The sequence below is a fragment of the Triturus cristatus genome, chromosome 9 (assembly GCF_964204655.1).
Source record: "Triturus cristatus chromosome 9, aTriCri1.1, whole genome shotgun sequence".
NCBI lineage: Eukaryota > Metazoa > Chordata > Amphibia > Caudata > Salamandridae > Triturus > Triturus cristatus.
The window spans coordinates 1,014,929,521-1,014,955,023 of record NC_140592.1 but is presented as its reverse complement, the minus strand read 5'-3'; the positions used below and the strand labels follow the sequence as shown (position 1 = coordinate 1,014,955,023).

At 43.3% G+C, this 25,503-nt stretch overlaps 1 protein-coding gene across 1 annotated transcript in view; it reads right to left on the bottom strand.

The window, feature by feature from the left end:
* ANGEL1 (angel homolog 1) overlaps positions 1–25,264 on the bottom strand; it is a 332,990-nt gene extending 307,726 nt beyond the window's left edge. The window contains exon 1 of the mRNA XM_085626689.1: positions 25,092–25,264. Coding sequence (XP_085482815.1) covers positions 25,092–25,158 — 67 coding nt within the window. The 5' untranslated portion in view covers positions 25,159–25,264. The remainder of the gene's footprint in view (positions 1–25,091) is intronic.
* Between the last annotated feature and the right edge of the window lie 239 nt (positions 25,265–25,503).

Below are 25,503 nucleotides of genomic sequence, written 5' to 3'. Positions count from 1 at the left end.
GCTGCCCACCTTGTGCCACCACCAGACAGGTTTCTGGACTCCTGGGTAGAGAGCCTCCGCTCTCTGGGTCCAAAAACAAAGCTCATCCTTGACAGAGGTGTCATGCCTCCTACCCCAGGAAAGGCTAGGTCCACAAAAGGGGAAGCTTCAAAGGCCTGCCACCTTTGGAAGCTGACCCTGCCTTTTGCTTCCCCAAGCAACTGGCTCCCACCGGTTCTGGCCCCCACTTTGGGTCGGAGAATCAATTGGAAAACCAAGCTAGGAAGAGAGGTGTGCTACCTTGACCAACCCCACTCCTCCAGTGGGGGAGGCGCGGTGAAGCACACATCTCAGTCCCCTCCATCTTGAAGATGAGGGGACTCAGCCAATTAGGGAGAGGTTCATGCCCCCTCCCACTGGAGGGTGGCAGAATACAGGATGTACCCACCCCAAGGAAGGGACCCATTGGTCCCGATCTGCACACCCCTTCAATGCCCCTAAATCTAGTATTTTGGGCAACTCTGGACCTTGCCTCCTCAGATTCGAGGAAGAAAGAAGAAGGACAGAAGAGCCGTGCGCACCCAGAAAGGAGAAGAGGACACCAACTGCCTTGGCCCTAGCCATTCCGGCCCGTCCAGTCTACAAGCTGCCTACAGCAAGAACCCCCGCGAGTCCAGCAGCTAGCAACTCCCAGAGCCCAGAGAACCTGCCCTTCGACCTTCCTACAGACTCTGTCTCCAGTGAACACCGGATTTGCTCAACCAGAGACTCATCTCCAGAATCCGGATTCTGGTAACTCGACGATGCTGCACCACTCTGCACCCAAGGCCCACGACCAGAGTTTGAGTGGCCCAACACTCAAGGAGGTCTCCCTAGGGATCCTGAGCTGAGATCCGGTGATCCCCGACCTATATCAAGCCGACGCTTCCAGCATCTTTGTGAAACCAAAGGTCTCCACTGGGAAACACAGGGTCACCCGGACACCCCAGTGCTGCTGCAGCTGCCATGCTGGTCGTTGGACCCTGCAGTGCTGACCTTAACCCTAACAGCTTTGTTCCCATACTCGAGTAGCCTGCTCGTCAGCAGTCCCCAAGTGAAGGCCCCCTTAGCCCCATTGGCTAACACTGGGCCCCTGCACTCTACACCTGGCCGCCCCAGGGCCGCTGGTAGTGCAACTTGAATGCCCATCTAGACCTTGGAGAACCTCTGTCCTAACCCCCGAAGCTCACCCTCGTGAGTCGAATACTTACCTTCAAACTCCATAACCATTTTTCTCCTATAGGAACCCATGTTATAAGATTTTGGGCCTAAAATGTTCGAAGTGTGGAACTGTTATTGTATGGAGAAAAATTAACTCAATTGTAAAATATAAAAAGGCATACTTACCTTGTATCTAGAGATCCTAAGATGTGCTATCTAGGCATATCACCCCCAGTACTTAAAGTAATCCAAAGTAACCCAAAAGTAATCTGAAAGTACTTATTGTATGATACAAACTGTATTTAAAAGTGATACAAGCCTGTAACAACTGCAATTCCTAGTACAACTGCATTTTCTTGAAATGTCTTGCATTTGAATTTTATTCACCTGTGCCAAGTCCTGCTTGGCTCTAAAAAAATAACATAAGTATATATTTTTTATACTTAGCTAATTGGTCTGGATTCTGTCTCTGAGTGTGTGTATCAGTCCTTAAGTGAGTGAATGCAATAAATGCTTAACACAGCCTCTGAAAAAGCCGAACTGCTTGCCCACACTACCACAAAGAGAACTGGTAGTACTTACCTAACTTAGCCTCTGCGGAATCCCTGGACTCTGTGAACACTATGCCTCATGTTGGTGTAGTATATACAGAGCCAGATTCCTACATAAACACTTGAGTTATTTGAATGTAAGTTTGTAATAACACTGAGATGAGATTTGGCAAACTATTCCAGAGGTCTTCAAATATTTAAAGTCTAACTTGGCTCAATTCTCTTTGGGATCTGTAGTCAATGAGGAAAATAGACCACTCTCCCCAACCACTACTACATACTTGATTAACTGCTCGCATCAGCAGTAAAAAATATCCTTTCACTGGAGTCAAGTTTTGAAACCCTCACAACATCATGGTGAACATGGCTCCTTTTTATTTAAAAAATAGCAATATTTTTTCTGCAAAACCCAATGATTTAGTCAGCAGTGAAAGGCCTCCATTGAATACTCTAGATAAATGTTTGCTAGCTTTCCAACCTCCTTGAACTTTTCCAGCCACTGGACAGTTATTCTAATGTTGGAACTAAAGCTGGATATCAACTGCCTCTTTATACCTAAAGTGTCATCTGGTGATGCCTCCACATTTCACACACAGAGATGTGTGCTGATGACATATCTGCCTTCTTCCCTCCACTCCTCTCCCCTATCTCTTTCTCTGCTTTAGCTGTCCCTTCTTACAAACTTGCAAGTGACAATCTTTTCTCCTAAGATCTCAATCAGAACATTAATGTTTCGAGCATAACTGTTGTCTAACAATGTTCGACTTTACTTTTTGTGTCCTCTCACAAAGGGTCAAACTTATAAAAAGAAGTCAAAGTCCAAGAATCAACTTACGTCTAAGAGCTTATTTCAAAACCTGAACATGCTTCAATATCAATTTTGTTTCTTGGGTCCAGACAGTAAAGGTCCACCAATAATATGTATGTGAGTGTATAGCCTGCAAATATATTTAAGGCCACACTGCAAAACATATGATGGTTATAATGTTGCTCCTGTTTTGTGAAATCAAATACAAAATGTAGCTGGATACGTTACTCCGAGGCTTACAGACAAATATCCCTCAATTTTAATCCATTATACCAGCATTCAGCCAAAAAGATGCTCCAATCAGATGGAGGTATTTCTGTCCATCACTACCAATGGCCTGTCAAATCCCAGCCAACTAAGAATTGTGTGGTGGTATTTACCTTCTAGGTTTGTTTATTCATTTATTTATTCGGCATTTTGAATATAACCTTAACATACAAAAACAAGACCGCTTGACAATGTCATATAACAGAGACATAGCTTGATGCGAGGCAGGACAGACCAGTCGGAGACCATGACAACAGCGCACCTGCACGTAAACATAAACAGAATTATACAAGCAATACAGCAATTACAGCATACAAAACACTATTGGTGTGAGCCTAGTCAGTGGGTTCCATGGACAGTAGACATACCCTGAATGGCTGCCATATTTCTTTAGGGTGGGCGGTAGGAGGCTGTAATGTAGAGTAGAACTCACTGGTACAGTCGCAATAAATCATGCTTTTCACCCATGCCTCACCGGATGGCCTATACTTGCTACCCCAATCTAGTGCAAGCTCCTGCTTAGCCAGCAGCAAAGTCATTAAAGCAGATCTTCAGACTCCCTGTGGTACATCATGAACATAGCCCAGTAGTGCCAAGAGTAGGTTGGGATGAGGGTAATTCCAATCATCAAAGACAGCTTGGAGAAATTATTATGCCAGACATTTCACGGAGGTGTTTGTACATTTTGTAAAAACAGGGGTGTGGAATTCCTATAGCCGACACCCAGGACATATTGTTTGGCGTCAAGGACAACAAGATTTAATGTGTACTTTGTCCTTGTGATAAGTAGACAAAACCCTTTAGCTCACAGTTTACAGTACCACATTATGGATCAGGGAAGGGCATTGTCTGCAGTTAAGGTAAAATTTAGGTTCATATGTTAATGCTATTCAAATCTGTATTAATGGTTCATTAATTCAAAGCCTTTATTATTAGGGCGAACTTTCTAAGGAAATGTTGTAAGCTCAGCCTGCACAACTGACGGCGGTTCCAGTATAAACATGTGTAAACACGTTTTCAAAGTTTAGTAGTATGAGGCTATGTATAATGCTCCCAGAATGCTCGCTGATTAGATGTAAATAATTGCAGAAGCTTGAAAACCAGATGAATGATTCTTTGCTTTCGAAATAAAATGTTCACAAAAAAATGCAACTAGGTAAAAACACATTTTGCTGAACTAGTGTTAGAATTGTAGATACCATATCTTTGCAATATCAATTATAAAAATATAATGGAAAATAGGTGTAACCAGTTTCAACAAGATTATGGGAAACATAAAAATAAACAAGCATTGGCAAAGTCAATAGGTCTAAAATTGGTAGTCAGCCTTTTGGCTTTGTCAATGCGTGTCTTGTTCTGGAATGGTTTTTGTAAAACCTTATTGGTGTGAGAGCTGCTGGGCCCTCACCATTATGACAAGCACTGGGAACAAATATATACATTTCTTTTTGCAAAAAGCACACGCTGTATTAGTTCCTGGCACTGAGCAAAACTACTTTGTGTGCCAATATGCTCCTTGTGAAAGAGCAGGATGCTTTCACTCATAGTGAAGCCAGCCAATTGATAGACAGAGAGGGAAAAATAGTATTTTATTAAACACAAAAGGTCTTAGTTAACGACAGACCTAATTAGGGGCCCAATTATTATAGAAATCTCAAAAGTGCACCCATGGTATATGTCTATAGTATATGTCCTTGCATTAGTGCAGATTTACAGCTTTCATGAATTCACAAGAATACAGAAGTAGGTCAAGAAATGGTACTCCTAGAAAATATTTGTGAACTGCATTTTAGCACGAGCAAACATACATGTGCAAGTTCACTTTCCTTCCAACTACTTTCTTCCCAAACCTGGAAGAAGTTTTACGTCTGCCATTGTCAAGAGTAAATTGATAACCTTTCTCAGTATGGGAAAAGATTAGAGAAGAGCTGGTGAAAACCCTCCCTCAATTGTGCAAGTTAGTATGTTTGCACAGACTCAAAAGGGCATTCCAACACAGGGACTATTGCTTACCACAACCTTCAGCCCTAGTATGTAGCTCTGTGGAAAGGTGGAAAAATAAGGGAATTGCTAGTATTTAAACCCTACCACGGTTTGAGCCCTGGCATAATCAGAAAGGCTATATCCGAGATCTTTTTAATGAGATTGCTACCATAAATTGTCACTGTGTTACATGGCACGAAAGGGACGTGGATTATGTTACAGGGCAGTATATTTATGATGCAGCCTGCTCCATGGACAAGTAGATATTTGTTTTAATTCCACATCCCTAAAAAGGCACCCGTGAGTTCATCTAGACCAGGCGCCTTGGAGCCATCCATGGAGTCAGTAGCCTCCATGATCACCTCACAGGAGAAAGACTCAAAAGGTGTCTCTGGCCATCCGTTAACCAGACCATGGCAATCTCAGCCAGGTATTCCACGTATAATAGTTAAGTAGTTCCCTCACCACCCCAGGGGAGTCAGTCACTCATCCCCCATCGTCCAGGTGCAGCTCAGGTATGTGCCCTTTACTTCAGGTCGTCGCAAGATCCTCGCCAGCGTGGGACCCAGCCGTTCGCCTTCTCCATATCGCCGAGCCTTTGCATACTTTCCCAGGGAGACTGTTTCACAGTCAGCCTTTTCTCTAAATTCAGCCAATAGCTTCGCACAACGATGAAAGTGGCTCTCATATTGCTGCTGAGCTACCATCTGACCATTGTCACTCAGGTCGGCCTCTATGCGGGCCAAGCTGGTACGAATATCCTGCAACACCCCAGCAACCTTGGACATACAGACCCCACATATGTAAGCCATAGAGGCCTTCCACAGCACGGCCTGGATGGAAACGGAACCAGTGTTCAATGTAAAATACTCAACAATGGAGTCCCAGAGTTCAGAATGACACAGTTAGTCGAGAAGTGCATTGCAGAGAAAGTGCCAAGGGCGCTCCAGATCCCCTCTGTATGGTACATGTAGCACCATTTCCACTGAAGAGTGATCTGATAATGTATGTGGCAAATGCTTAACACCAGCCAACCAAGGGCTGCGGTTTGCAGACAGGTACCAATAATCGAGGCAGGTCCACACTTTATGTGGTGTGAAGTAAAATGTATACCCAAGCTTAGTGACGTGTTTCAGGCACCATGTGTCATGCATAGCATAGATGTCAGTAATGTCCCGAAAGATCCGTAGGGGTTGCGGTTTGCAACAAGCAGTCATGCCAGCAGAATCCACGAATGGATCCACCGTCATATTGAGGTATACCCCAGGAAAATAAAGTGAGCATCCACTCGCCCCATGTGGGAGGAGGGTTCTTCGAAAAACTCAGGGGAGTCCACGTTGCGGGCATACACATAAAACATTAAGAGCCGCAATCCCACCATAGTTGCCACGAGGTGTACATACATCCCACTGTCATCAATAGAAGTTGCTGAGGGGTGAAAGGGCATGCTTTTATGTATTGGAATATAGACCCCTCGTGAGTAGGTACTGTAAGAGGAGAAATATCGATGGGGACCCCAAGAGGATGCACATTTATGTGAGTCTCCAGACCGGAGGTGCATTTCCTGCACAAAGGCTATTTGGGCCCATGCTGATTAAGATAGGAAAGCACCTGGTGACCTCTGTGTGGGTTATTAAGGCCCCTGATATTCCTCAAGAACGTGAGTTCAGCTACATGCTCTTGCCACCTGTGCTGCGCTGTAATTTAATGGGGTACACGTGTGAGTACATGAAAAGATCAGTGGTAACAGTTCTCAATCGCCAGGCAGTAGGGGTCAACATACCCAAAAGCCATAGTAACAGCCAATCCCCCCCCCCACCCACACCAGGCATAAAATCACCCAGCGAATCCCACTATGAACAATCAAAAGGACGAAAAATACCAGGACCCCAACAAGTTTCAACGTGGTATACACTGCGGGGTGAACAACACTGCGGTTAATGGACCCTATAGATGAAGAATTACTGAAGCAGTCAATGTAGGACTCGAGACCAGAAGGACCCCGCCAAGGAATTGTGACAGCAACTCATGGCAGGTGGGCAAAGGCACTGCAGGGTAGACCACAGTAGAACAATCAGTCAGGAGGGAAAAGGACTGTGCTTGCCATGGCATGTACGTAAGGGAGAGAACATTCTGGGGCAGCATGCCAAGTGCAAGAAGTCTCCTTGCTGTAGTGTTTACAGAAAGTCATAACATCAGCCGGGTTTAAAAAAACTGAGCCTTTCTGTGGATGTCCACCCGGAGTTAAGCTAGGTAGAGCATGCTATACTTCAGTCTATGTTCACGCAGCAAATTATTTGCGTCCGTATACTTGCATCTGGCCTCCTGCACCACCAGCGTGAAGTCCGGATTTAAGGATATTGGGGAGCATAGGTAGTTCAGTGGTTCTTGTTCTATCGCTAAGTGAAGCACTGTGCCTCGGTCTCTAAAGTTAAGTAGTCAGGGTAGCTGGAGCATGGCGCAGCCCAGAGAGCAGTGGGCTCTTTCCACCATGAAAGAGGAGGAGCAGTTTTATCGGCCAAATAGGTTGGCCAAAAGACATTCTACAAAATGATTCTGACGGTCCACATTGGTAGTTTCTGCAATGCCCACTATGCGGATATTATTTTGTCAGGACTATGCTTCTAAATCTTCGTTTTTAACCACCACCACAGCTTTTAGTAGATGCTCCAGTATTTCAAGGCTCTAGTTGACTGTTGAGGCGCAGTCCCCCAGGCTCAAGATGCACTCCTCCACATCATTCAGTAGCATGCCCTGGCAGTCCATGCTTTCACCTAAGCGGGCAAGCCTGTCAGTTAGGGGGTTAAAGCATGTGTCAATAGAGCAGAAACCCACACAAAGCTCAGTCATTATTGCCGCCGTACCAGTCATCTGCTCTGGTTCGAGGTTCCTCACTGCGCCCTCCTCAGTGTCGGCAGGGGTCCGCACGTCCAGAGGCTTGACATTTCTCAAATGGAAATTTGCGTTGTTTACGGTCTCCCTGTACCATGTTAGCCAGGATGCGCAGAAGGCAGCTGCCCCCGTAAGGATGGTAGTGTCACCGGGGACGTGCCCAGCCCGTAAGCTGCAGAGCACTGCTACCAGAGGACCCTCACGGGCTGTCGCGAGCAATGTGTGGCCGCAAAAGTGCGCTTCACAGCACCAAATTCAGTATACAAAGCGGGTGGTGCAGGAAATAAATGCAGGGCCCCATGCAAACAAAGGAAGATTGAGCAAATATTAGGCTCACGCAGTCACAGGCCTCTCTTATCTGACAAAGTGCAGAAGACGAGAGACGCAGGCTACCATAGCACACACTGATGGCATGCAGACGAGAAATTCTGGGGTGTGAAATCTAGGCATTAGTCAGCGCTCTCCATACATATGGTCAGCAGCATGAAGGTCTCATCAGCTCAGCCACATCTTTCTCCACAGGAAGAGGTGGGCCCCCACATGGGCCGTAGCATAGCAGGGCACGCAGTTGAGAGTAAACATGGAGCAGGCCGCAAGAGAGCCAACACTTGTTTCCCTATGATCAATGTGTTTCCAGGCTCCGGAATTGCAGCATCCGATCATGCCGCTGTTCTCAGGGAGTCAGGGCCCATGGTATCAATGTTAGTGGATGGGAATCATGGCCTCATTCCTGTCGGACAAAGGCCTTAGCAGCTGGAGCTTCACTGCCAAGCGGAATCTTGGCCGCTGGTGTGGCCACACCTCTATTCTTTGTATCTTTCTATAAGGAAAGCTGGGTAAGTGCTTACAACTCACCATATATATAGTCATACTTCACAGCCATCTTACTATAGCAAGATGACCCAGACTTTCAGATGCATAAATGATGAATAGGTATATATTTTAGGCTTTTTCCTTTTTAGAAATCCGTTCTGCTGAATTGTCTAAAGACACATGTTTCTGTTGTTGGTGAGAGGATTCATGAGACGGTCATAATTTTAATAGTCCACAGGAGCCCTACATTCTACCTCAGGGAATTAAAATGTACTAATTTTGACCTTGGAACTTCTGGGTCTGGGTTCTAATCCTAGAACTAGTACAAAAATTGTGTGACTGTAGCCATAGCATTGTATCGCCCTGTACCTCAAACTGTAGGCATATTTATTTTAAATGACGTGTAAAACACATTTTACAGCGTGCCGTTTATTAATATCCTAATACTATGTAGCTATTTCTGACTTACTCATTGTGTTATTCCTTTTAGGTCTGGCTTCACAGCAGAGCTGTATGCTTTGCCTATTTTTACAAATTCTTTAAAATATACTCCTTTCGGCTTTGGCTCTACTCAGAGGAATATATTTTCTCATACCTCACAACAAATTAGATCACTTTTCTCCTAGAAGCATTGTATACATATAGCAACCATTCTGTTTTGCGTTGTTAACTACAGCAGGCTTTTTAAAAATATTGTAGTCAGGCATGGTGGTTAAGCCACGGCTTGTTTTAAAATCTGACTTCAACCAAAGCACATATGCAAACTACTGCTGTATAACATTGTACAGTATAGCTACATTCCACTCCCTAGGTATGAGATGCTCCTGCTGCCATAACAACGCTGTCTGTAACACGCAGTGCTGAACCTTAGAGATAAAATAACCCTTGGTGACATCTCTCTCTCTCACATACTAGCGCTTGCTCGCTAATCTAAGTTCTGAGATACAAGTGTTTTAGTGCTATACCTGTAGGCAAATACAACTTGTCATCAGCATTTTTCACACATATTAGTTCAGCCAAAAGTCAGCCTCCACAATGCCTGGACAGTTATGAAGGGGTATAACAGTAATGTTTATGTTTCAGAATGCTGCTCCTCATCACAGATGAAAGCTTTGGGCTCTAAGATCACAAAGGTAAAAATTTGAAGGCAGGTGACGAGCCTAAAGAATGGCAAAGCACCAGGTCACTATGGGCTTCCTGCAGAACTTTATACATGATGCTGGAGCCTTTAATGCAAGTGAGGAAGAGATTGTTTAATTTAATCCATCTAAAGGGAGAGATTATTCCGCCCTCCTGGTGTGAGGCTACTATTGTAATGGTATTGAAGTTAACTAAAGATCCAACCAGAGCAGATTTTATAGATCAATATAGTTATTAAATTCTGACTATAAGATCTTCGAGGGCACATTGGCTAATAGAGTAACAGAAGTAATTAGAAATATTGTCCATTCTGATGAGCGGGGCTTCATACCAGGATGACAATTAAATAAACTAACCCATATCCTGATTGGAGCTATAGATTTAGCAAATACTCATAACAATTCTTTGACAGTAGCAGCCCTAAATGCGGCGAAGGCATTTGATACGGGTGAATTGGTCACATCAATGGGAGGCTCTTAAAATGTTGGGGTTAAATCAAGCTATGATTAGGCCCCTGCAGAGTCTATATGAAGCACCATCTGCCAGGGTCTTAGTGAATGATTTATTAACAGAGCATCCCTATCACAAGAGGAATGAGGCATGGCTGCCATTTTCACTGTTGTTTGACTGGACATTGAACCTTTTACCCAACGGATTAGGTCTGACAGCACCATAGTTCAGTTTCGGCCTTGGGATTGAGGTCAAACTGACCCTATATGCAGACGATATCTTGTTGTACACTGGTAATCCAACTTAGTCAATTCCTAAAATATGAAGAATTTGCCGAAGAGTTTGGTGAAATTTCAGGGTACCAAATAAACAGAGAGAAAACAGAGATCATGTCATGGAGGCTGGAGGCTGAAGTTCAGAATTCTAAGACACAGATGAGATACTTGGAAATTCAAATAGCACATGATCGATAGACACTTACTGTTATCTGATAAAGGTCAGCTGCGAAGCAGAGAAGCTCCTAAGGAGATGGGATAGTCTACCACTGATGATCTATGAGAGGGTTCATTTGGTTAAGATGGTGGTGCTCCTAAAAGTGACTTTTCCGTACAATACCATACCACGTATGTTTCCAAGAGATTATATCAGTAAAATGGAGTGCAAAGGAAGCAGTTTTGTGTGGGCATCAAAGGACATTAGGCTTTCATGGAAAAAGCTTAGGAGGAAACTGGCAGCAGGGGGCTTGGTTCTACCCGACTTCTAGACTTACTATTATGCCCTTATATCAGGGACTATCTATAAGTATCTGTCTATATTTTAACCATTATAAGATTAATTTTTGCCTTTTCTTTTTTTCTTTTGGATATTTTACATATTGTACGCATTGTCTTTATATTTACCGTAAAGTATGCTGCTATTGTGAACAAGCACACTAGCACTTTAATTATATTATGATTATCCAGTTATTTATGATATTGATTGGATATCTGAATGTGAAGTAATTAACTTTTGATTTAGGCTCTATTTATGTGAATTGGTATTTTGTTTTATCCTGTCTTGAACTGCAAAATATAATGTTTAAGAATATCAATAAAAAAAACATGAGCATCGAGCCTATTGCTAGCCACTGTGTGACATACACTGTTAGCTGGTATAAGGCTCTTCAAGATGCAGGTGTCAACTTGTGCAGGCTGTTTGTGATGGTGCAATATATGGCTAGCGTTTTTTCAATAAAAAATGTAATATATTTTATTTTTCTAAAAATCACTCCTTGAAGACTAATAATCATTTACTCCCTAAAATAATCTTATTTCCAGCTTACAAAAGAAGGACATTTAACTAATCCTGGAGGGAAAGAAGTGTAGAAGTCTTCTAATGCAAGCTCTGGGAAGAAAAACATCCAGGTGTACCCGCTTGCTCAACTAGGTGTGACAATGATGCTCAATCTGACTACCGTGTTTTGAGATGAAGGCAGCGACAGCTCAGTTGTGGGCAAAAGGACAAATATGTTAGGCTGTGCTAAACATATTTCTGAAGAGCATAGCTGGCCCGAACAGGGCTTCCCAGCACTGGTCACTGATATGAAAAAATGCCAGGAAAATTGCCAAAGCACTACAAAGGAAATCAAGCAAGGCCTAGCATGAGAACAACCAAGTCTTTCGCTGCTTTCAAAAGCTCAAATTAATTTGAATCTTCCTTAAATGTGGTGGCAGAGTATTCGAAAAGCCTACGGCAGGTATGTAGCCAAAGCTCGGAAAGAGTATCCTTCCGTTCTGGCTCTTGTAATGCGAGGTATTCAGGCCCTATTCAAATCTGCTAAGTGCCGAACTCTGTTAGTCAGATGCGGTTGGATCAAAGGAGCCAAACTAGGAGCCCTAGGGCTTTAAGTGCACAGGGGGCCTCGAAACGGGTCTCTATCGGGCTCTATTTTCGGGCCTCGCAAAGGTAGTCCGTTTTCTTTTTTTTTTCTTGGACTGCAGTGAGAGCATGTACATCGATGTGCACATGCTCATTTTGCTCACTACTGCGTAGTGGAGGTCAAGGCACGACGTCATGACGTCATGCTAGGTAAACCGTGTTGTGGGAAGAAGAGAAATCCTTTAAAGAGAGCCATTTTCTCTCAGGATTTCCCTTCTCTTTTTATATCGCAGAAGCAACGTCGTCGTGGTGCCAGCCTTGACATCGTGGGATGATTCGGAGAGAGACGGCCACAGGCAGCCTGCTCCAGCACGACCCTGCTCTAACCTTTCACACTGAGCGTCAAGGCTGCAGTGTAATCCAGCAACAAGTGAAGCGCAGAGAGGGAACTAGTCTGCGTGATCCTGCCCCAGCTCTAACAGCACCAGTTATCTTGATTTAGACCACGCCCCTAACTGGATAGGTCACACCCCTTTAAGAGGTTTGCCCCGCCCCTTTTAGAGCACCCCCAGTTTTTTTTCCCCATTTAAAGCCCTGAGGAGCCCCTTGGATGATCATGAGCTTGTGAAATATGCACAGGGCTTTCACTTGCGTACACTTCTCAAAAGGCAGCCAGTGAAGTTTACAGAGAAGTCGAGACAGAGCAAAATTTGGTGAGATAAAAAAGTAGTCTGGCGGCTACATTCTGGCCAATCTGTAACCGATTTATGACAGATTTTTGGGCGCCCAAATAAAAAATGTTACAGTAGTCCAGATGCAAAATGATGAGAGATTGTTTAATCATTTGGCGAACTTGTCGATGGAAGAATCCTATAATTGATTTGAGGCTTCTCCAGGTGCCAGAGCATGTGCTAGCTAGTGTTCTGACTTGTGTTTCGAAAGAGAGCGCATCACCAAACCACACACCAAGTTTTTTTACAGTACATTTATCAGGGAGAATTTCTTTCCCCAAACATACTTGAATCCATTTTGGGTGGCAGTCAGAGTTTTGTGTAATATTTGGGCAGCGTCAGAATTACACAATGGCAAAGTTCCTAGGCAAGTATACCAACTATGCATCTTGAAGTCTAAACATGTAGTCATATAATGTTTGAAACAGAGTGCAAACAGTTCTGAGAAATTTACCAGATATCTGCATGTGTATCCAAGTAATACGCCTTAGCCTTCATTCAAAGACGCTCTGTTATTAGTAGGGAACAATATAATGAGGGCTATCACAACTATGCAAAAGGGAAAGATCAAATTATGCAACAGGGTTGACTAAATGATGCAACAAGAAAAGGCAAATTATACAGCATAATGCAGCAAATTTTTTATATCATTACATCATTATTTTGACATATTTAAACGTTAACATTATTTGGGCAAAGATTTCATCTAATTACTAGCAATTTAACACCTAAATGGAGCAATAAGAATATGAAGGCAGACAGTCAATCTTTGAACAGGGCCTTTGTCTGTGCAGGAACATGACAAAGCATTTTCAGTAACTTTTAATCTGTTTGAACTAGATCAAAAATATATTTTTGTTACAATCTACTGATTATGCACATTTGATGGATTATGTAGCAAATGCATAATTATGTCGGAAAACACTGCAGCCGCAGAATCTCATAATTCCATTGGCTCCGATTACAAGTTTGCATTTACCAGTATTATTAGGTTGTATATGTTTCTTTACTCCGCAAAAATCAACAATAGTCAGAAAGTATATGTTTTTACACTTGATGACAATGACCTGTTAATGTCTGCACGGTCAGAATAAAAGCATGCATATCCTTTTAACAGTGTATATGCTTCTGCAGAAAATGGAGAGATTATAAATATAATCTATATTTCAGAATGTAAGTTCTACAGTATGTGTCAATGAACTAGGCAGAGTGTATGCTCCTATACTCTATGACATACACCTGTAATTAGGTTTTACTAAGATCTGTCTGTAGTCATAGTATCTTTGTGTATCTGTGACATTTGACTGTATTAAGAGTGCTTCTTTTTCTATATATAGTTCATGAGATTCACTATATCAGAATATATGCTTCTATAGATAGATAAATGTAAATGTAGATAGTGTACATATTTCTACAGTTATCAGTGTTCAACTATAGGCAAAATATATATGCAGCCATCACACGCTCTCTAATTGTATTTGCCATACAGCTGTACCTCTTTAAATAACTGTTTATACTCGTTTTACAAAGACGCAAAATCCCTCTCAGCATCTAGTCAGACATCCAGCTTATGCTCTTAGGGCCAGATGCATCAAAGGGTTTTTCCCATTCTGTATCTATGGGAAAATGTGTGGATGCATATGGCCTTTAGTTGCTCCATCCAGATGATGACCCCTCAAACCTCTAGGAGTTGAAAACCCATTTATGCAACAGACAATCATTTTTGTTCAGATAAAGCCACTGGAATATGTATGGTTAATACTGAACCCAACAAACACCTATGCTTCTTTCTGGTCTATTGTAATGATTTGTATATACACATTTCTCATTGTACTTTTATTCACACTGTGTGAGAACTTGGGTGCTAAGCATTTGTTGATATACGTTTCTAAAAAATATTACAATTAAAACATTTGTACATGATGCCACTCGCCAGCATCATCTGCGCCCAAGGTATCAAGATCATATCCTATCCTGACGACACCCAGCTCATACTCTCCTTCTCAGACAAGAAGCTAAACACCTGGACTAATTTCTCTGCCTTCATGACAGAAGTCACCAGATGGATGAAAGCCAATGGCCACAAGCTCAAAACAGACAAGACAGAAGTACTAATCTTCAGCAAAGACACCTCGCTCTGAGACTCCACCTGGTGGCCTGCTGAACTCAGGCCCACACCCCTCCTGGCAACCCAAGCGAAGAACCTTGGAACAGTAATCAACAACCAACTCCCTCTGACCGACCAATTGAATGCAGTCTCCGTCACCTGCATCCAAACACTAAAGATACTCAAAAAGATGTTTAAATGGCTCCCCACTAACACTTGCAGACCATCAACCAAGCACTTACCACCAGAAAGCTGGTCTACCACAACACAATCTATGCTGGAATGAACGCTCAACTGACAAGGAGACTCCTGATTATACAAAACTCAGCAACCAGACTATCTCTAAACCTCCCACCTTGCACTTATACTGATCCCGCACCTCAAAAAGAGCCACTAGCTCCCAATTCACAAATAAGCACACTTCAAACTTCTCACACACACATAAAAATCCTTAGGCAGCACTGGCCCCACGTACCACAGCAAGCACATAAACTTCAACAAACCTACTCGACACCTCTGCTCAGTCGGACTCCTACTCGTACTCCACGCATACTCAAAACCAGATCCAGTGGTCCGGCCTTCTCCTATTTTAGTCTTAAAGCCTGGAACAACATGTCCATGCACATCAGAGCCTCCTCCTCAGTTCCCGAATTCCGCAAGAAACTGATGACAGGGCTCTTCACCTAGCCCTGAACATGGCTCGGCCCATAATGCTCCTACTTCAGCACTAAGATACCCCTTCCTGGTGAGTTGTGCGTTATAAAAATACACATAACATAGCATAATATAATGCCCAAACATTTATGGAAAAAAGTGTGTGTATGGCATGGCAGAAGACCACATTGACTGAGAACAAAAAACTTCAATGGCCTACCAATGTTTCCTTTCTGCCTCTACATCTATACTGCACACTACTCTTAATTAGCTGGGGACTGTTGCATTGAAGATACTTATACCGCCATATCATTTTGTTTGATTACATGTCATTAGAGCCAGTTTGAAAGACTTTCTGAAAAACGTTTTTCACAAATTAGGAATTTATTTTGCTGAAATACAGGGACCTTTTTAGGTCTCGCCTACGCAGCGAGCATGCGCTGCATAGGAAGGGACCTCTTGGAATCGATTCGCTTTTTCACCCAAAAACGTGCACACTTTGCATTGCTTTCAATGGCAACGTGTGCACGTTTGGTTTCCCTTGGGGGAGCGAGCAGCGGCGCCATGTGTTAGCAATTGTCGCGCTCACTCCCGCAAGGTAACTGCTGCGTGTCCCTGCTCTCGGCCGCACTCCCCCCTCCCCTCCCACTTGTCCGCGCTACTCCCCAAAGTGATTTGTGTCAAAAATGCTCTGGGACTTTAGTGTGCGTCATAGAAAGTAAACACTCAGGGAAATTCCAAAGAGTTAGTGTCCCTGCTAATGTCTGGGGTTTTTTAGCCCAGTATTGTATTTAAGATTCAAATGAGCAGTAAACATGGTTATATTGGAACATGCTTTATCTGAATGGCGGCAAGGTCACCTTTCCCCTCAGAACTTCTCGGTCACAGTTGTACTATTACCTTGGTAATTGTATCATAACGTTGATTAATTATTTTGTGAAAGTTTGGGAATACAACATTAGATTTCAAAATCATGGCACTCTTGGCGTGTTTTATAATTGAATATTAGTTGACATCTTTGGAATTTCCTGTAAAAAACGTGCAACGTGCCTTGTGCGCACTCATAAATGAATGAATGGAAAGCATGCGTTCTCAAAGCATGCGTTATCAAAGCCTCATGGGCAGTGTACTCATTCATAATTCTCGTACCGACTACTTCATCCCCACCCCCATTTGTCTGAAACTATAACAACACCTTCAAAGATTTGATTACTATCATAACTGCCAAATTACCCCATGGCAGGCGAGACCTCTTGACTTTTTTTGGGCGGTTTTATAGTGCTCGAACGGTATTTGAGCCGTTTCGGGATCTCCGAACTGCAGCCATATTTCAGTAGAAGAGCCCGTGACTGCTTTACTAAGCAGCGTGCAGGGTGCAGCTTTGGAAAGGGTCTCTTTCACTGCAGATTTTATGCCACTGGCTCTGCATGTAAGGCGTACCTTCCTCGCTGTGTTAGGTGGCAATAAAAACACGACAGCATGAAAACACGTTACCACATCTAAAGAATGGGAAATGCCTAGAAAAGTAATCATTCACCTGAACACCAGATTTGGATAATTTTGCCCTCCCTCGCTCACTTGTTCCCTCATTTATCTCCCTCCTTCTGTTTCATGTTCCCTCCTCCATGCATACTTCCATTATGTTTCCTATTCCCTCCCATCTGCCATGACAATACCAATCCTCTTCCCTCCTACCCTCTTTCCTGACCCCTCCTCCTTCTCTCCGGTTCCCCAGCCCCCTCATCTGTTCCATTAATCCCTCTCCTGTTCCCTTCTACCCTCCCACCATCTTTCCCACTCCAGTTAATTCCTTCCCTGTCTTCAGTCCCTGACTATCCTATTTCCTCCTCCTGTATTTCCTCTACTGGTCATTCCTTTTGTTCTCTCATTCCTCTGTTCCGCTACTGTTCTCTCTTTCCGTTCTGTACCCTCCTTGCCTGTCCTATTGCATCTTGCATCTTTCGTCCATTGCTCTATCTTCTGTTCCTCCCTAGTCTCTCTTGATCCCTCATGCCTTCTGTCCTCCCTCCTTGGCTCTAACATTCTCTCCTTTCCTCTCTCCTGTGCCTCCCATTCCCTTTATGCATGTCCTGGTCTCTCTTTCGTCTCACATTCTCCCGTTTTCACTCTCACATACCCCTTTCCCCATCAACAGTTCCTTCCTTCTCTTTATTCTCCCTCTTCTTTCTCTTGTTCCCTTCTTCTCTTTCCCGTTTTTTCTTCCCTCTGCTTCTAACCTCTACAGTCCATTCCTTGCTCCTCTGTCTCCTCGTTCCCTGCCATGTTCCCTCCTTCAACACCTGCTGGCTCTCGGTGCTTCGAAGTGTCCTTTTGTCGGTATAAGCGCTACTCCTCCCATGAGGGGAGAGGATGTGGCGCAACGGCCAGAGCTGCCCACTTTTTAGCTGGAGAAGCAGGTTCGAGTCGCGGCGCCCGCTCAACATACTGTGATTCTGGGCAAGTCACTTCATGTCCCCGCGCCTACCAACAATAAATATACCCCTATGTAATATAATTGGGCTAATGTAAAGCGCTTCAATACATTAGGGTCGAGTTCGTGCTATCTAAAACTACAGAAAACAAGCATTGGCATTGCCAATAGGTCTCGCATTTAGGACCTTATAAGTGTTTAGCCATGCAACAGTTAATGTTGTTGCACCAAGGATATTGTGCTGCATAACTAAATACTTATAAGGTCCCAAAGGAGAGACCTATTGGCTGTGCCAATGCTTGTTCTACACTTGCCTGGGTTTCAAAAAAGTACACTTGGTATGGGACAAAACGTGTGGTGGGTGGCAATTTATTGTGACTTTGGGAGAAAAACAAAGATATCAATTATTACAACAAACGTACTTAGAATTGTACATATTTAATTTTACATCAATAGGAGCCCCCTCATTTTGCCTAATCTATTTGTGAATACGATCTGTACAGGATTAATTGTAACTATTGGGTGGGACGTATAAAATGGGATAATACCCAGGGAAACCCTGCTATGGGAGAGGGATACGCTACAGGAGGTGGGAACCCTACAAAATACGACCTATTTGGCACCAGCAAACTAGGGGATGTGTGGAGCAAGGGGGGCCTAACCCCGTAGAGGAACCTCTAGGTGAATTCACCTTGACGGACACTACAATTAAGCCATGCTTTGGTGACCTATGTCTCGACTATGACACGAATCCTAACAATGCATTGCCAGTGGAAAACAGGCTTCTGTCAGAGGTAACCAAGCAAAAATGTATCTATCTCACATATCAAAAAATTATGAATAATACCTCCTTACTGCTAGTGGACCTTAAGGCAATATGGGAGGAGGACATGAGCGACTTCATAGTGGACTAGTGCTCACGAACTGAAAACCATGTTTAGCAGAGGGGGCCCAAACAAATGGGAAAAGATTCGGCAAACATGGGCATCAATGTGGGTGGTGCCTTCGGGACACAGCCCTCATTTGGATCTAGCACCACCAGTTATTCTCGACTTTGTGGGGAAGGTATTGGTAAGTATGAATCTTATTCCACAGATCAGTTTACTAGGCGTGTATATGTTTCTGTAATAAGAAAGAGGCACATATATTTATGAACGTATGCTTCTATATTAAGTGTTAGTGGCCTAGTCAGGGTGCACGTTTTTATAGTTAGCGATGTTCACCAGTAGCTCGAGTACTTGTGTTTCTATGAGATTCACATGTACATAAAATATTTGTACAGTTAACGATATTCATGCATTTATTTTTAGAGCCAATATTTCTGTGGCTGGGAACATTCAAATTCATAGTTAGCTGCATTAATGTGCAGTCAAAATCTATACTTCTCTAGTTAACAACAATGTATAGTTAGACTGTATATATTTCTCCAACGATGACATTTCCCTACTGTTTTGAAGTTTTGGTTTCTATAGTAAGGGGCAGAGAAATGTTGAGAGTAATAATGTTTAGTATATAAATGCAGATACTTTTTCGATTAACTTGCTTGTGATGTTATTTGAATTTTGACTGGTCAAGATTATTTTTTATTGATAGTACCACCACAAAGACTCTCAGAATTAGCTGGAACTTGCCACTATTACTAAATGATCAGCAGAGGGATAACTTTATGTTTTGTTGGACCCTGATTTGCAAAAACCATTTCTCCAACCAGCTGCCAGGTCAATGATGGATGGACGTACACCTCTTCAGAAAAAGACCATTAACTAAAACTAACCTGCTCTCGAAACAATGACAAGTGGTGGTCCCTTCATAAAAGAAACGCAGCCCAGAGGCATTCAATCCAGAAAATGGCTAATAAAGAGAGGTGACACCTTCATAGATAACCAAAAGACCAAATAGGGAAAGAAACAGCGATGAAGCGTCCAAAGAAAGGATAACAACCCTTCACCCTTCCACCGTCACCAAAAAAGAAAAATAATGGTCAAAGGTAACTGCTCCAGAGGAATGCCAAGGTACAAAGATTAAAACTCCTTTACTATGCCAAGGAAGGCCAACGTTCAAAGAGCGTGACGATCTGAGAACCCACCCATGAAAGCAATGGTTCGGAATGGCTTTGTGGTAGGGTGAAATGGCTATCAGACTTAAGGTGACGAGGGAAAAAAAAAAAAAGAATGCCAATGAGGCAAGATAAAGTTTGCTATAAAAATCACTATACATCACCCAATCAACAGCCACCAGAGACTAGAGGTGATCAATCTAGAAAAGAACCTCTGATCAATCAAAACCCTTACAAGGACAACCAACAAACAGAGGTGACCCCCAGAGAAACACCAATGATCAGCGCTCATCCTTTCATAAAAAGAAAAATTACCAGAGACCTCCAACAAATAATAGGCACTTGTCATAGGCGGTCCATAAAAAGAAACTGCAATGACCATAAGTGGCCCTCTGGGAAAATACTAGTGAACAGAAGTTACCTGGTCTACGGAATACCAATGAATTGCCAGAGTGGTCTCCCACAGGTGATGGTTAATGACGAAGTGAAACTCATTCAGCAAAAAGAGCAGAGGCCCCAGTTGAAAGGCCTTTCCCAACAAAGATAGGCAATTCACAGATGGAACGCTCAAAAGAAAGGCAATTGTTAGGAGGTAAAACATTAAGAGAAATGACAATGACACACTGACCAACTTCCCCTTCAAATAAAGGGCACTGGCCAACTGCAACAGATCCAGGGAAAGGCCGATTATGAGAGGTGACCACAGCAGAGAGCGGCTACTGGCCAGTTTCGATCCTTCCAGAGAAGGGGAAATGCCAAGAGGGAACACTTATAGGAAGGTTATCAATAAGATGCAAACACTTTGGCACAAGAGCAAAAAAAACTGTTGACCTGTCAAAGAAATGGCATTGGCCAAAGAAGATCTCTTCATAGAAAGGCAGAGATAAACAGAGGTGCCCCCTTCAAAAAAGGATCAAGGGGAGAAATAGACCAATTCAAAGATAGCCGAAAGATCAGAGGGAATCTGAAAGAGCCCGACTTATGGACAAAGAAAAAGGCAAATAAAAAGGACAGACCACTTTGCGAACCACCATAGATGAAAAGTAATGAACACTAAAAGATCAATGACCATAGATGCACACTTGACGATTAGGCTACTGATCTAAAATGGGCAGTCCAGAGAAAGGCCAAATCAACATGGCCCCATCAGGGAAATGGCAATTGCACGGATAGACAAAACAACAAATTGCCACTTTAAACATGTCTAGTAACTTAAAAAATATACCCACAACATCTACTGAACCTTGTCTCCTTAAAATCTTTAAATTAGGAGTAAAATATATATTTTAGGTTCCTTTTTTACAAAATGATTGCCGTTAAGTTTTATTATCATGTAATGCAGTAGTGTTGGATCAGAGTCAGTCAACTGTATGAAGGTACCTGGGATGTGGCTGACTCCTACTCAACTCATTGACCCTTCCTGAAGAAGGATTGATGTATGAATGAATCTTTCACAGCCCAGCCAGTCTTCCAGGGATAATGTGGGTAGGTGACTAACTAATTTCAGTTTTACTAATCTGTCAACCATTGTTATAGCCCTAATAGTCTTCAAGAGGCATATCTGCCACTTGACTGATCTTTAACCATCCCCACTGGCCTTTTACACAGATGATGGCACGTGACTGACTATCCCTAGTTCTGTCAGCCTTTCAGAGTTAATACTCGCATTTGACTGATTTGCCTCTAAGTCTGCCTGTCTTTCAGAAAGGACCCTGCTATGCAACCATAGTGCTAGGATATTGTCCAGTGTCAAGTGACGAGTAATGAGAAATGCTAGATCGTGTCAAGATGCGAGATATGACTCTATATCACTGTCGGCAAAAGATTCCAGATCGGAAGACTAATGGAGGCATTTTAGAGGACCCAGAGAGTTGAAAGATGTACCAGATAATGGGTTAATGAGTGACAGCACCCCTACATCAAGGAGGAGTAGGAGCCCTGGCTACGATGAGGCCAACAAACTGAGAGAAATGAGAGCCCAAAGTAGAGGGAGTGGGTGGGATATACCCCATATCACAGGGTGAAGAGCAGATTTACGAGAACCCAGACATGAGATGGACAGAAGAGAAATGCAAGAAGCCAGAGAACACTGGAGGAAGAGGGGAAGGGGTGAGAGGGATCCAAACTCACAGGAGGATCAATTCAGAGCTGAAAGAGAACCCAAAGCATAGGGGCATGTACACAGTTGATAGTTTAAAAGGATGAATGGCAACTGAGGGATGTAAAAGACACCAGGTCAAAGAGGAGAGTAATAAGAAAGAGAGCACGAAAGGATGAAAGGAATGAAGAACGAGACCAGGGAGCACGGGGAAAAGGAAAGAGATCCACTACACAGCCTTACTTATTTATTTATGTAATATTTTTATTGGCATTTTGTAGTATTCAACACACGGGTTATGGCATATAAAACATCAGAATAAAAAACAGTTTGCTTATTGGCAGTAATAGCACAGTGCAGAAGACAGACTTACTTAATTTAACTTTTTACTCAGTATTCATGTATATTCGTTTTTTTTTTTATTTTGCTCTTCCCAGAGTGCAGGTATTATAACATAAGTTGTGAAGGGCTTTGCAGAGACTGCAAGGATAGGTTACATTATATCAGAACATAGGGTGCATGAAAAAGCACTGTTGCAGTTATACAATCATTTTAGTGATTTTGGATTACATCTCAGTTTGTGGCTATATTATTTAAAGGAGTACACATAGGGCCTATGGTAAAACAAAAAGTCTAGTGCGGTGATGTCATATGTTTGCTGGGACTATATATACGAGAATTGTGGAATATGCACTAAGAGGAAGAGCTACTATCGAAAGAAATCATGAGTACTAGTGAAATTGAAGAGGGGAAAAGGGAAGAAAAGACGAGGTCACCCTGGGTCTAATTCGGTTTTACTCACAAACTGCCATGCACATCTAAGACAGATTCCTTGCATTGAGAGCTCCTGTCCTGGGCCTTCGTGACATCCCAGGATAGCTTTATACACTGCCATGCTCCCCTCAAAAATAACTTTGCACTCCACAGACTGATCGCATGGAGCCTCTTTACTCACAAGGCCTTGCACCAGTAAAGTGCTCCAAGACCAAGAGCATATCTACTCACAACACTTCAGGTCCATACCTTTGTAACCTCTGACTGACTGCTCAAAAATGACCATACACATAACAGGTACTGAACGGCACCGATTACTCTCAAGACTCCTCTACTATGGCATGCTTTGCTGGAGAAGGATACCACAGTTAGTCTTCTTACAGCAGATGCAGTACATGTTAAATGAGTATCAGTTCTACTCACAAAGGCCTTGCCCTACAAACTTGTTTAGGCCTTGAAATCCTTAGGCTGACAGCAGAAAACCTCTACTAACTGCAGGCACTATCTAAGATCCCACGAAGTGATCCAAGGTTGGCTCCACTCAGAGCTGCTTACCTGGTGGCCCACTAAGGACAGGAAGGTAGTTTCCATATTAGGTCTTCCTTGCTGTGTAGATAAGTATTCCCTGGTGTTCCTGGATTGCCTTTGCTCTAAACTGACACTTCACAACTGAATGGAACTTTCCAGAGTCTATTGTTTTTAAAACGTTCCTGAACATTCCACACTCAGCCTGATCTCACATAGCACAGTCAGCACGACACAGGCAGCCAAGGAAGGAAACGAACATGCAGACAAGCTTCGGGTCAGAGATACTCAGTTCTCCAAATGTATCAAACCAAACGGTCAGAAGGGCAAGGCCATGGCTAGCAGGCATTAAGAGCCTGTGGCGGAGTTCTCTGTTGGAAGGATTATATAGCAAGGAGCACATCGAGAGGGGCGGGGACACAAGCATTAAAGAACAACCAGACGGTCACACAGAATATGGACAGATCCAGTCAGCAAGGACAATTGTGGAGTCAACTGCGCATAAGCAAGGATGGGCTTTAGCTCATAATTATTTGTTTACCTTCATATCGCCCATGAAAGCAGAGTGAAAAATAGCACACTGGGCCATGTATTCCGAGACTATATTTAGACACTTCACGCTGCGGGGTGTTTCAAAGGCAGGGATATAGTTTTACTCGAAAATGTTGGATTATACACAGGCTATTTTCCCAATTGTTTACGTTACGGACTATCTGAGCAACACCAGAACTGACGACACAAAGCTCTAGAATGACTGGGTGAGTGGGAATTAAGGTTAGAAAATATTTAAAAAACAGGATGAGCAGAAAAGGTTATAGTTCTGATGTAATCTTCTTTATTACAGGTTCTAGGTTGTTTTTTTGTGTGCTTTGTATTCAAGTTGTATAATGAAGAGCCAGCGCTAGAACAGTTCCTGGAACCTAACCAGAAAAAAACGATTAAGCAACATTTACCAAGGTGGTGGCATTTCCTCGTCGTTTATGACATGGCAACACAACCCACCTCAAATACTCTACCCAATAGTGCATTATGACCTTTGGAATGTCTTACAGTGAGGTAACCATAGTCACTATTTCTGATATTGCTGCTGGTGGGAGTGGTAACAGAAGCCTCATATGCAGAATAATAGCTGGTCATACATCCTGACCTTCATTGTCCCATTGCCCCATTGCCCCATTAATGCGATCCGTTTTGAATATGTGGTACTCTCGTTTCTTCTTTAAGCATTTTTGACATCTTTCGCTGCGAACATCCAGCTCATTCCTCTCCTCGGCTCTATCTCCACACTACCTTTACGACCCTTCTTCCTTCTGCTCCACTTCGCACCGCAGCGGTCTCCGCCCCCCAGTTTTTCTTTCTAGTTTCTATTCACTTTGCCCCTTCTATACATTTCAATATATAGGAACACCCAAAACTCCTGTGACCCTAAGATGCATTCCTTAGTTTGGGAGTTAGAAAGCGCAACATGTCTCGCAAAAGGTCCTTCGTAGCGCTTCGAAACCAGCTTACAGGAGGATAATTAGTAACAAATCTGATTGGGAAAAGGGGAGTCTCCTAATTAAAGAGCGCTGAGTTTGAGCTACTTGGCACACGTTATCTGCTCTCACGTCCTCTCTGTTCCCTGATCTTAGCTCTTGTCCCGAATCAGCCGTCAGCCTCCCCTTCTTCCAAGGAAGGCTTCCTCTTCTACTGCAACCCCCTCCCGTCTGTCTCCTCTCCTCCCGCCCCCTAGACTACTAAACTTGCCCCCTCCTCACGGTTGTTCCACACCTTACCCTGGCTCCACCCCCGCAGGGCCCTAGCCACGGGCAGCAGGATGTAGAACAGGATACTCCCGATCATCCTCCTAGCTCGCGCTGCAACCTTTCCACCACGTGCTTCCGGTCCAACAACAACAACAACAACCTCCCCTTCCCTGCTCAATGGCAGTCGGAACCGGAAAAAGACATCTCCGTGGCAACCAGCAGCGACACTCCTAGCCTTCATGGGTACAAAAGAAGGACTGCTGCCGAGTCGCAGCTGTGGACACAGAAGAAGGGCCAGAGAGAAGTGTTTTTTTTCAGCGGAAAAGAAACAGTACCTCAGTAAATGGCTAATTGTTTTGGTCTGGCTTAACAGGTACCGTGAATTTATGTGATTTACCTAAAAATAGCTTTTACTGAGAGGTGCTTAAGTAGGAGTACATGT